At 39.8% G+C, this 13670-nt stretch overlaps 1 protein-coding gene across 1 annotated transcript; it reads right to left on the bottom strand.

Moving 5' to 3' along the window:
* Positions 1–10698: 10698 nt before the first annotated feature.
* Positions 10699–11634, bottom strand: LOC103211688 (olfactory receptor 1361-like). Its single transcript, XM_007957673.1, has one exon. It carries the CDS (start codon positions 11632–11634, stop codon positions 10699–10701), a length of 936 nt encoding a protein of 311 aa, XP_007955864.1.
* Between the last annotated feature and the right edge of the window lie 2036 nt (positions 11635–13670).

Raw genomic sequence — 13670 nt, 5'->3', positions numbered from 1 at the left:
AAGCCACGGTGTGGGTTCAATTCCAGACCTGAAGGGCAGCTAGGGGCCATAGTCTCAGTGGTTCCACCAGGCTCTATCAGACCAGCAAACCTGGTCCCCCCCCTTTTATTTTCCAAATGATTTTGAGTTTTGTTTCACACTGTTCTCCCTCTCTATCCAGGATCTCCTACGTAGATCCCCCTCCGAGTGTTTGACAATGGTAGCCGGGCACCGTCTAGTTCTTCTGGTCTCATAGTCATATAGGCTGTGGATTGCATGGTGTACTAGTCGCTAGGACTAATTGTTTCCATGAATCTTTGGTTTCCTTCATTCTTCTTTGCTCTGGACGAGGAGAGACCCATAGTTGTATCGAGATGGCTGCTTGCAAGCTTCTAAGATCCCAGTTGCTACTCAACAAAGTAGGAGGTGGAACAATGTTTTGTGTAGTATGTTATGCCAATTGAGCTTGATGTCCCCTGTGACTATGAGCCCACAGGTTCAAGTACTCGGTCCCTCTGGGTAGCTGGCTGTGACCAAGAAGTGGCTACAACCTTGTCCCTTGTCAGCTCTATTATACACCTGGAAATTCAGATCATACAAATACACTTATAGGACCACTGTCTGCCAACCCTATACATGGTCTTGGGTACACTGCCCATTTCACAGACATATCTAATAGTTCAGTCTATCCACCCGTATACACGTTTCAGGCTGCACTTCTTTCAGGACAGATTTGTTAGTTCTTCTGGCAGTCCATGGTACTTTCAATATTCTTCAACAACACAACTCAAAAGCATCAACTCTTTTTCAGTTTTCCTTATTCATTGACCAGCTTTCACATGCATATGAAGTGATTGAAAATACCATGACTTGGGTTAGGTGCACCTTGGTCTTCAAAGAAATATTTTTGCTCTTCAGCACTTGAAAGAGGTCTTTTGCAGCAGATTTTCCCAGTGCAATATGTCATCTGAATTCCTGACTGCTGCTTCCATTGGTGTCGATTGTGGATCCAAGTAAAATGAAACCTTTGACAACTTCGATCTTTTTCTCCATTTATTGTGATGCTGCTTATTGGTCCAGTTGTCATTATCTTTATGTTGCAGTGTAATCCATACTGCAGACTGTAGTCTTTCATCTTCAACAGTAAGGGCTTCAAGTCATCTTAATTTTCAGCAAGGAAGGTTGTGTCATCTGCATGTCACAGGTTGTTAATGAATCTTCCTCCAATCCTGATGCCACGTTCTTCTTCCTATAGTCCAGCTTCTCAGATTATTTTGCTGTTTTTTTTTTTTTTTTTCCTTTTTGGTGGCGTCTATGGTTTCTTTGTTCCATGTATTTTTCTGTGCTTAGTTCATATCTTTTTAACAGATTTTCTTATCATTTCCTTCATTGTTGTTGTTTTAGTGTCTACTGCATCTTCATGATTTTCTTCTATTTTATTTTGGTAAGAAGGTTTGTTAATATTTTTTGAGGTTACCCTGTAATTTATTATCTTACACGGGAGCTCTGGTAGCATAGTGGCTAAGACACTTGCCTGCTAACCAGACGGCTGGCGGTTCAAACCCACCAGCCACTCCTCGGAAGGAAGGTTGGGCAATCCTACTTCCGTAGTGATACTGCCTCGGAAACCCAAGGAGGGGTCGCTATGAGTCGGGGCCGACTCGACGGCAAACAACAACAACAACAACAACCACGTTTAAAGTAGTGCATTCTATCTTTATATTGTCTCCGTTTGGAAGTTTTATAACTACATCATTTATTCCCTCTTTTTGCTTTGTAGTTATCATTGTTTACAAATAGACATCTCTGGTTCCCTATTTTCAGTCTTGCAAGTTTATTTTATATTTGATACTTCTGTGTCTGGGATGAAAGAGCTCTAGTGGCATAGTGGTTAAAGCATTCAACTGCTAACTAAAAGGTGGGTGGTTTGAACCCATCAGCCACTCCATGGGAGAGAAATAAGACAGTCTGCTTCCATAAAGATTCACAACCTTGGAAATCCTTTGGGGTAGTTCTACTGTCTCCTAAAGTGTTCCCATGAGTTGGAATTGACTTGATGGCAATGGCTTTTATATTTGGTTGATTTTGAAGTGATGTTATCATGTGTCTTAATCTCTGGTTGCTGTCTGCTTTGTTGGTTCTCTGTCTGAAGGAATCCTGTTAGTATTTTTTGTAAGGTTGATCTGATTTTTATCAATTCCTTTAATTAGTGTTGTGGTGATGTTTGTGTGTCAACTTGGTTAGGCCTGGTTGAGTGGCTAGGCAGCTGGTGGTAATTATTCCCTATGATGAGACTGGCAATCAACTCCATGGTGAGATCTACCACAAGCCCCTGAGTAGCTGCTTTGGGTATGTGGTCTGCTTCCCGTATATAAGAAGCAGCTTTGGGAAAGGTCTCTAGTTTATGGCATGCTTGAACTCTGCATATAGCTGAGTCATTGTTCAGCAGCCTGCCATGCTCTGCTGCTATTGGGACTTTCAATGGACTTGAATTAATGGCCTGCCATGTGGTTTGGTAACATGGGGACTGTGCCATTTTATTTGTCAACCTTGGGCTTGTTAGCCTCAGCAGCCAGTAGCTGCCTAAGTGAAGAAATGCCTCTAGCTCCAGTAGGCCAGGAGCAGAAGGCAGAGCTGGACCGCAAGGTTGAGGGGCTTTCACCAGCCCCTAGAACCTGGAACTTTGAACTTGGACTTAAAGCATCCAAATTTTAAGAATAAACTCCTGTTTGTTAAAGCCATTCCATTTGTGGTATAGTCTTGTCAGAGCAGCACTAGGGAACCTGAACAAGTGTTTGTCTGGAACTGTCTTATTTTCATCATCATATTTGATGGACCTTTTGCTGGATATATAATTCTAGGTTGGTAACTTTTCTGTCTTTCAGGGTTTTTATATGCCATCCCATTGCTTTCTTGCCTGCCTAGTTTCAGCTAAGAAATCAGAGCTTAGTCTTATTGTTCCTCCTTTGTAGGTGACTTCTCATTTTTCCTGAGTGGCTTTCAGGATTCTTTCTCTATGATTTTGGAAAATTTGATTATGATATGTTTTGGTGATTTTCTTTTGAGGTTTATCCTATTTGGGATTCATTGAGCTTCCTAAATGCATATTTTCTCATTTTTCATGATGTTAGGAAAGTTTTCTTTCAAACAAATCTTTCATAATTTTCTTGATGTTTTTTCTTTTTTTTTAATTGTGTTTTGGGTGACAATTTACAGAGCAAATTAATTTTCCATGCAACAGTTCAGATGCATTTTGTTTCATGACACAGACTGCAATCTTCATATTGTAACAGTTCTCTTCCCACATCCTCCCTGTGGTTAACTTTTCCCTGTGGCTTCTTTTTGATGCATTCCTGACCTCTGAGCTATCTCTCTGTGTAAATACTGCCTTTCTGATTTCCTGTGATCGACTATCTTAAGGAATGTACCTACCTGGTATAAATGTTCACCTTGTATGCCTGTCTATTGTTTTGCTGGAAACCATGGTAATGAGTTCAATTCCAGACTTGAAGGGTGTCTCAGGGCCATAGTCTTGGGGAGTTTCACCTGTTTCTATCAGACCAGTAAGCCTAGTCTTTTTCTGATTTTGAGTTTTGTTCCACAGTTTTGTTCCACTCTATCCAGCATCTACTTCACTGATCCTTTTCTGAGTGGTTGACAGTGGTAGCCAGGTGCCATCTAGTTCTGGTCTCATGGTCATGGAGGCTGAGGTTCACATGGTCCACTAGTCCTTTGGACTAATTGTTTCCAAGCATCTTTGGTTTTCCATTCTTCTTTGCTCCAGACAAGGAGAGACCAATTGTTCCATCTAGATGACCACTTGGAAACTTTTAAGACCCTAGTCACTACTCACAAGAGTAGGATATAGAACAATGTTTTTGTGTAGTATGGTATGCCAATTGAGCTTGATGTACCATGCATCCACGGTCCTGAGCCCACAGGTCCAACAACTCACTCCCTCAGGGTGTTTGGCTATGGCTAAGATGTTATTATAATTTCCCCCCCCATTACTTCTATTTATATGCACATTCTTATAGCAAATACAAATGTGTATGTAGAAATGTCATCTGCCAACCTTATATATGGTCATGGGTTCTTTTGCCTAGAGAATTCTGAGAATTTTTAACCATTATGAATGATAATTATCCTATGAATTTTATTTTAAAATATGTTGAGAAAAATTCAAGTTTGTCATGCATAAATTCATTTTGTTTACTGCAGCATAGTCACAACAATGCATACAAGTAAGACCTCAAGACATTAATTTAGAACTGTTGTTGTTGTTGTTATGTGCCGTCGAGTCGGCCCCGACTCATAGTGACCCCCCTTGGGTTTCCGAGGCAGTATCATTACGGAAGTAGGATTGCCCAACCTTCCTTCCGAGGAGTGGCTGGTGGGTTTGAACCGCCAGCCGTCTGGTTAGCAGGCAAGTGTCTTAGCCACTATGCTACCAGAGAACTAGAGAATTAGAATTAACAATTTCAATGTTTGTTCAGTGGATAGAGTCCAACTCTATATTTTAGGCATTTACATTTGATGAGTGGTTTCAGGAAAAAGACTTAATGTGGCTCAAACTCAGCAGAGGTCCCTTGTAGCTAGGGTCTAAGGTGTCTCAGCAGGTCCTTGGTCTTCACAGAGAGCAAGCAACTAGAGAGAGATCCCTTTGTCTCTGTCTTCTCACTAAGTGAGCAGAAGTCTATAGTTTATATATGATTTTCTCAACTTGGCCTCACACAACAAGGACCAATACAATGTCAAAGACTATTATGTTACACATTCTCTCCCAGGTTAGAGACTGGCTAAGTGTTGCATATTTTCTTAAAGATTAGGGATTAGGAAGGTTGTTTACAATTTACTTATGTCTCAAGGCCTAGTGGTTCACTACCTCAGGGTGTTTGGCTGTGTCTAGGAAGTTATAACTTTGCCACTTGTTAACTCTGTTATATATATGGAAATTCTTGTAGCACATGCAAATACATATCTAGAAATATCACCTGCCAAACTTATTTTGCCTAGACATACCTCATCATTTATCCTGTCTACCTATGTACCCACCTGCAGATCAATATTTGTTATTACTGATAATAAAGTATCATTAGGAGACAGGTAGTGAGTACCTAGGTGCTGCTAACATAGAAAATAAAGTAGAAATATAAATACAACAACATCCTAATGTCTCAGAGACAAATGACCATCCCAATTCACACAAAGAAGCAAGATCAAGTAGTAAAAATAAAGACTAGGATGCAGACCCAAAAGCCTCCCTGAGGAAGAATTGGCATTGGAACTGCCTGGTAAGGAATTGAAAAGAATTATATTTAGGTACCTTCAATGGATTGAGAGATAGATCAAGAAAATCACTGACAAAATTAAGGAAAACAGACAAAACTCTAGAATAATTTAGGAAAACAATACAAGAACAAACTGACAACATAAACAAAACATTAGAAACCATAGAAAAATTACAAATCAAAATCCAGAAGATTAATACTAAAATTCCAGAAGTAGATAACACATAGAATGGGCAAAGGAGTAGGATCAAATCAATGGAAGACAGAATTAGTGAGATTGAAGACAAAGCCCTCAATACTACTTTGTTAAGGGATCAATCAGAAAAAAAAAAAAAAATCTAAACAAAATGAAGAAAGCCTAAGATTCATGTGGGAAACTATCAAGAGGAATAACTTACATGTGATCAGACTTCCAGAACAGAAAGAGACAAATAAAACAACAGAAAAAATAAATTGTCAAAGATTTGTTGGAAGAGAACTTCCTTAATATAATGAAAGACAAGAAGATATCCATTCAAGAAATTCAACAAACCCCAAAGAGGATAGACCCCCAAAAGTAATCACCAAGGCATATCATAATCAAACTCACCAAAACCAAAGACAAAGAAAGAATCCTGAAAGCAGCATGAGAAAAATGAAAAGTTACATACAAAGAGCAGCCAGTAAGACTAAGCTCTGCTTTATTGGCAGAAACCATACAGACAAGAAGGCAGTGGGATGACATATATAAAACCCTGAAAGAAAAAAAAATTGCCAATCAAGAATTATATACACAGCAAAATTGTCCCTCAAATATGACAGTGAAATTAGGACATGTCCAGATAAACAGAAGTTAAGGGAATTCATTAAAACAAGACCAACCTTTCAAGAGATACTAAAAGTCCTTCGGACAGAGAACCAATAACACCAGACAACAGATGATTAACACCCAGAAACCAACCCAGGCATAGAAGAATCCAAAGTAAAATAAACTTATGAGACTGTAAACGGGGAACCAGAGACATCAACTGGTAAATGAGGACAACTATAAACCAAAAAGAGGGAATACACAGTGTTAAGTACAGAACTTCCAAATGGTGAGGAAGTCAAGACAATTGCAAGATAGAACAGACTGTTCTAAAATTGAGAAGAAAATAATAAACCACAGAGTAACCTCAAAGAAAATTAGAACTTTTACATCAAAATAAAAAAGAGGAGAGGCACAAATATTTAATAAATACTAAAACAGTAGCAACAAATGAAATAACAAATTTCATAAACAATATAAGCTCAGCACAGAAAATTATATGGTGGTTTTATTTTTTGGTCTCTTTCTGTTCTGGAATTCTGACCACACCTAAGTTTTTCTCTTGATGATGTCCTACATTAATCTTAGGCTTTCTTCATTTTTTCATTCCTTTTTTTCTGACTTTTCCTCTAACAGATTAGTATTAAGGATTTGTCTTCAATTTTGCTAATTATGTGTTCCATCGATTCAATTCTACTCCTTTGCCCTTCCAATCTATGATCTATTTCTGAAATATTAATATCAATGGATTTCTAGTTGCTGTTTTGTATGACTTCTAATTTTTAATTTATTTTGTCAGTTTATTTTTGTATTGTTTTTCTGAATTCTTCTAGAGTTTTCTCTATGTTTTCCTTGATCTGGCTCTAAATCTGTTGAAGGTATCTAAGTATAAATCTTTTGAATTCCTTGTCAGGTAGTTATAATAGCATTTCTTCCTCTGGAAGACTTTCAGGCCCTGTATTTTGATCACTTCTTTGAGCCCTGTGTCTTGTGTGTGTGTGTGTGTGTGTGTGTGTGTGTGTGATTTGAAGTTGTTTGTTGTCTCTGAGACATTGTGGTGTTAATGTATTCATTTATTGATTGTATATCCTTGCCTCTCCTTGACATTTTGTTTTGCTTTAATATATCTGGGAAAATGGGCAGGTATGCTTTAATATACTCTGGGCACTAGTTTGGCAGGACTAGGGTGTTCACCATCCTTTTCTGGGTGGATTTGGTAGCAAGTGGGAGTGTGGGCACAAGTCTCTGATTGCTGGTCATGCAAAGCAGCAGAGGGGAGGCTGGGAAGGCCACCATCTGTCATTGATACAGTGTTGCTGGAGTGGGTGGTGGCACTCACCCAGTGGATAGGGCAGCAGGTATGGTGGGTATGGTTTGATATGGTTGCTGGCTCCTGAATGCTGCAGAAAAGTAGAAGAAAAATAAAAAGGGAATAGGAAAAGGAAGGAAAAAAGTGAGGGGGAAGAGGGAAGACCTCTCTGATCAATGATCACTGATGTGGGTGCTGATGCAGTTCTGGGTGAGTAGAGCCAGTTACCTGGCTCCTGCTCCAATCAAAATGCTGCTTGCAATAATTCAACATGGCCTCCCTGTGCTGGCTACCACTCCACATCTCTCCTTTTTCTCTCTTTCATTCAGTCTGTTCCTTTCTTTGGTATTTATCTACTTCCTTATTCTTTCCTTTGAAGCACTGGGTTCCGGTATTATCAGCCCTATCCATTTGACTTGTCTCCTCAAATCTTTGTTGTAGAGGGTCTGGATAGTATATTTGCCTAAGTCTCCATCTTGGCTCCTCCTCCAATTCTTGTCTTTCAAAATACCTAAGCCAACCTGGGTTGTTGCTGGCTCCTACTTGCCTTCTCATCTTTGCTTTTGGGTTAAGATTGACCATTTGGTTTCATATTATTGTTGTTTAAGGGAGCACATTCTTCATGGGTGATATTATTTATTTTATAAGCCAATTTATTGCTTGGCTGAAAAGAGATCTCCAGGAGTAAATGTTGTAGAACTTGTGGCAAGGACCACCTCAAAAATAAAAATAAATTGCTTTATAGCAAAGTCACATGCAAAGAGTTTGGGCTTTATTTATTTATTTTTTTTCCTTCCAAACTCTTTCTTTAAAAATAAGCACTGCTCTGGTGGTGTGGTGCCTAAGACATTTGACTGCTAACCAGAAGGCTGGCAGTTCAAACCCACCAGCCACTCCTCAGAAGGAAGACTGAGCAATCTACTTCTGTAGAGATACCACCTCAGAAAACCAAGGAGGGGTTGCTATGAGTTGGAATCGACTCAACGGCAGTGAGGTTATTTTTTTTATTTTATTTTTTTTTTTGGTGGGAGGAGGCACAAAGGCTGACCTTAATTCTCAGAAGCACAATGTGATCTTTATTTTTGCAGTGTTGATGTTTCCTTCTGTGTGGAACCTACTGCTTCTCATAAATTGACAAAAATCTCAAATCCCAGGGTCTCTTTTCAGTGTCTTCCATTTTTTTTCAGTTGAAATATTTAAAAATTAGTTTATTGAATAACTTTGCAACACTTATTTTTTAAAAAAATACTATGTTACGGACAATCCAGGCATATTTCATTCAAAATATATCTTTAGGGTGAATGCTGACACATTGCGAGAATTGCAGCCAATGTTACTGAACAATTCATGTATGAACTATTGAATGGAAAACTAATCTGCTGTGTAAGCTTTCACCTAAAGCACAATAAATTTTTTTAAAATACATTTTTTAGTTTCCTGAAATTACAATGTCTTTTTTGAGCCACAGAAGCTCCCATGTGCAAATAGTTAATGTGTTCAATGTTAGGCTGCTAACTAAAAGATTGGGGCTTGAGGCCACCCTTGGAAGGAAAGCCTGGTGATCTATTTCCAAAAAATCAGCCTTGAAAACCGCAGGGTTCTCTGACACACATGGGATGACTATGAATCTGAGTTGACCTGATGGCAACTGGTTTACTATGTACTAAGCCTTTGTGCCTAAGGCACTTGACTGCTAACCAGAAGGCTGGTGGTTCAAACCCACTGGTTACTCCTCGGAAGGAAGATGGGGCAATCCACTTCCGTAGTGATACTGCCTCGGAAACCCAAGGAGGGGTTGCTATGAGTCGGGTCTGACTCGATGGCACATAACAACCACAACAACAAGCCTTTGATAAATGTTTCACATTTTATTCTTGTCATTTTCATAAACACCAGGGGAGGTTGGTGGCATTATCAACCCTAATTTACAAGTGAAAAAGTGGCATCACTAAGACTTAAAGTTAGTTGACTCACAACAACAGACTAGAAGGAAAGATTGAATGGTCCCCATTTTATGAAGACAAAATTCACACGTGGGGAACATGAGTAGATAAGGGTCACCAGCCTGTTAGTGGGCAAGGGAAATTTGAACCGAAGTCCTGTCTGATTTTAAAGCCAGTCCTGGAAGAATATTCTAATCTTTCCACTCTTGACTGATCACAGGCAATCTATTTAGCTCAGTGTCTCCATTACTTATTTATTTGAGGCAATTTATTTGAGGCAAATATCTGCACCAGAAGTGCTATTATTTACTCAATAATTTTCTTTCAACTTGAATGTTTTTTAAAACCTATGAAGTTTTTCATTATGAATAAATAGATCACTACTGTAAATAGAAATCATAAATAGCCACCACCATCTGAAAGTTGGTTGTACTGTGGTGGCTTGCATCTTGCTATGATGCTGGAAGCTATACCACTGGTATTTCAAATACCAGTAGGGTCACCATGGTAGACAGATTTCAGTAGAGCTTCCAGACTAAGACAGACTGGAAAGAAAGGCCTGGTGATCTGCTTCCGAAAATCAGCCAATGAAAACCCTGTGAATCACAACAGAACACTGTTCGGTATTATGCTCAATGATAAGCTCCCTGATTTGGAAAGCACTCAAAATACACAGCAGCTACTACAATGGACTCAAACATACCAGTGACAATGAAGATGGGGCAGGACCAGCAACATATTGTTGTGTTGTACCTGGGGTCACCATGAGTTAGAGCTGACCCAAAAGGAGCAAACAACTGACCATAAATAGAAAACCAGAGTCACGTGGCGTAAGTAAGTTTGCCAGTTAGAGCATGTCTTCCATTTTCCCAGCTGAATGTCAACCAAAACAAAAGATAAGAATAAGAAGAGAATATCATGAAAATAAAAGAATGTTGTTTAAATTCTAGCCAACGCTGCTGTCTGCTGAAGACTGTCAGCCTGAGACCCACATGTCATTTTCAAAAGAAATGTTATATAGAAGGTGTTAAAGACATGGTAGCAACTAATTGAGACTTTCTCAGAGTACAGTCAGAAGGACAAAAAGTATTACAAAGGGGATAAATTTTTTAGAGTTGTGAAACGTGTGTCTATGGACCAAGAAAAACAACCCTGAGTTCTAATCTTGGGAAACAATTGTTTATTTCAAAGCAATTGAATCTTTTCTTCTTCTTATTATTATTATTATTTTTAAATTCTACTTGATGATTTAGACTTTTTCTTCCTAGGATTTTTCAGTTGTAAAAATATAGATAATATAAGATTTAAAAGTTAAACATTCTTCATGTATATGACATGGTGATACAATTCCGTTGATCACATTGTGTGACCATCATCTAAATAGGGTTTTCAGAGAGATTTAGCCAAATGGTTCCCTCCAAGAAGTTTCCTGAGGGCACCTTTCAGGTCCTGGTTCCGCAGGCTATAGATGAAGGGGTTCAGCATAGGGGTAACTACAGTGTACATCACTGTGGGTGCCATGTCCCTTGGAGTGGAGTGTGTGGATGTGGGGTTGAAGTAGACACCAATGATAGTCCCATTGAAAAGAATGATGACACAAAGGTGAGAGCCACAGGTGGAGAACGCTTTCCACTTCCCCTGGGCTGAAGGCACCTTCCACACAGCCATAGCAATAGGTGTGTAAGAGGTCATGATGCACACAAAAGGAATCAAAACCACCAAGCCCCCGAGAACCAGCACCAGCATCTCGTTGATTTGTGTATCAGAGCAGGAGAGCTTGATCAAGGCATTGAGGTCACAGAAGAAGTGTGGGATTCTATTGGAGCAAAAGGACAGGTGATTCATCAGGATTGTATGGACCATGGAGACAAGGTTACCTGAGACCCAGGGTACTGCCACCAGCAAGGTGCACCAAAGTGTATTCATGATGGCCATGTAATGCAGTGGGCAGCATATGGCCAGGTAGCGGTCAAAAGCCATAACTGAGAGAAGGATGCTGTCAGCTGTCCCAAAGGCTATGAAGAAATACATCTGGACCAGGCACTCTGGGAAGGAGATAGTGGTGCAGCCATACAGGTGGTTGGCCAGCATCTTGGGGATAGTGGTGGAGGTAAAGCAGATGTCGAGAATAGAAAGGTTGCTGAGGAAGAAGTACATTGGTCTGTGGACCTGAGGGTCTGAGATGATGGCCAAAAGGGTGAGCAGGTTCCCTATACCCCCAATCAGGTACAGGCTGAAAGATAAACCAAAGAGGACCTGCTGCTGCTGGGGCTGTGCAAAGAGGCCAACGAGGACGAATTCAGAGACTTGAGTCTGATTGCCCATGCCCAGGTAGGTCTAAAGGCAGAAACAAAGGTGTTAGTAGTGATGGGTTCCCAGGGAGGGAACAGGTCACCTCCTTGCTGTCCTCCGCACCCACACTTCAAAACTCAGCTCACTGAACATCTCTGACCCTTAGTTTCCTCATCTGTTCCATGAGGAGTTAATAATTTCAGTTTCTTAGTGCTTTGGAGTTCCTGTACTGAGCAAATGGATAATGTGCTCAGCTGCTAACTGAAAGTTTGAAGGCTCAAATCTACCAGAGGTGCCTCAGAATAAAAACCTAGCATTCTACTTCTGGGACATAAGCCCTTGAAACCCCTAAGAAAAGGAATGTATGGCTAACTGCCTCCACAATTGCCTCCTTTACCCTGAGACCAGAAGAACTGGAAGGTGCTCATTACTGAACATTTTGATCAAAGATTCTATGGAAGAGTGTTGATCCAAAGGGGGAAGATGCAGAACAGAATTTTAAATGATCACAGACTCCAGACTTTCTGGAGCCATGGGAGGTAGATGAACACCTGAAATTATTGCCTTGAGATAATCTTTAAAGCTTAAAACAGAAATGTTTCCAGAAGTCATCTTAAAACCAAATGATGGTTTATCTTAACCAGTAAAGAAAGAAAGTCTGCCTTGAGCGTTATGCTCTTTTAAGAACTACCTATTTGTTCTCACCCCCTTTGGTCAGGTTGTTGAGAGGAACCATTCACTGGAGAAGGACATCATGCTCGGTAAAGTGGAGGGTCAGCAAAAAGGGGAAGACCTTCAAAAAGATGGATTGACACAGTGGCTGCAGTGATGGGCTCAGGTATAGCAAGATTGTGAGGTTGACACAGGACCGGGCAGTGTTTCGTTCTACTGTACACAGTCACTATGAGTTGGAGACTACTTGACGGCACCTAACAACAACAACAACATATGGTATCAAAGTGACAATAGCAACTCAAAAGATGAAAAGAATGTTAGGGGCAGTGAGTTTATGTTAATGGAGAAGGAACAACTAAAAAAAAGAGGGTGAGAATGGTTCTACAACTCAAAGAATGTCATCAATGTCATTGAAATGTACATGTAGAAACTTGAATTGGTGTATGTTTTGCTGTGTATATTCTCAACAACAGCAAAATGAAATTTTTTTTTTTTTCTTTTTTTACTTTTATTGTGATGAAAACATTCACCAACATAATAACTTCTCCATTGACAGCTCAGGGACATTGATGACATTTTTTCATGTTCTGCCATCATTATTGCTGTCCTTTTCCAAAAAATTCCACCACCATTAACATAAACTCAATGCCTCACAAACAAAAGCTTCCCCTTTCCCCCTCCTCCTCCCTCTTACCCCTGGTAACAAATAATAATCTTTGGCATATATATATAAAACCTATCTAGGAATTTTCTCTCCCCTCCCCACCCCTCCCTGATAACCAACAAAGAAAATTTCCTTTCATATATAAACCTTTCCTTGACTTTTTGCAATAGTGGACTAACACAATATTTGTCCTTTTGTGATTGACTTATTTAACTCAGCATAATATCCTCCAAGTTTATCCATGTCATGCAGTGTTTCATGAATTCTACATTATTCTTTAGTGTTGCATAGTATTCCATTGTGTGTATGTATCACAGTTTGGTTATCCATTCCTCAGTTGATGGACACTCAGCTTATTTCCATCTCTTTGCTATTGCGAATAGTGCTGCAATGGACATGGGTTTGCGTATATCTACTCGTATCCTGGTTCTCACTTCCTTAGGATATATACCTAGTAATAGGATTGCTGGATCAAATGGTATTTATATTTCCAACATTTTAATGAATCACATACTGATTTCCACAGTGGTTGTATCATTTTACAGTCCCACCAGCAGTATATGTTGTTGTTGTTGTAATGTGCCTTCAAACCAGACCCGACTCATAGCGACCCCTCCTTGGGTTTCCGAGGCAGTATCACTACGGAAGTAGATTGCCCAACCTTCCTTCTGAGGAGTGGCTGGTGGGTTTGAACCACCAGCCTTCTGGTTAGCAGTCAAGTGCCTTAGGC

This window comes from Orycteropus afer, unplaced genomic scaffold (assembly GCF_000298275.1).
Source record: "Orycteropus afer afer isolate SDZICR_OR568_19922 unplaced genomic scaffold, OryAfe1.0 scaffold00772, whole genome shotgun sequence".
Taxonomy (NCBI): Eukaryota; Metazoa; Chordata; class Mammalia; order Tubulidentata; family Orycteropodidae; genus Orycteropus; species Orycteropus afer.
This window is presented reverse-complemented; position numbering and strand designations above follow the sequence as displayed.

Bases quoted from the DNA above. Each gene is read 5' to 3' on its own strand.
- LOC103211688 (XM_007957673.1), bottom strand. From the start codon at position 11,634: ATGGGCAATCAGACTCAAGTCTCTGAATTCGTCCTCGTTGGCCTCTTT.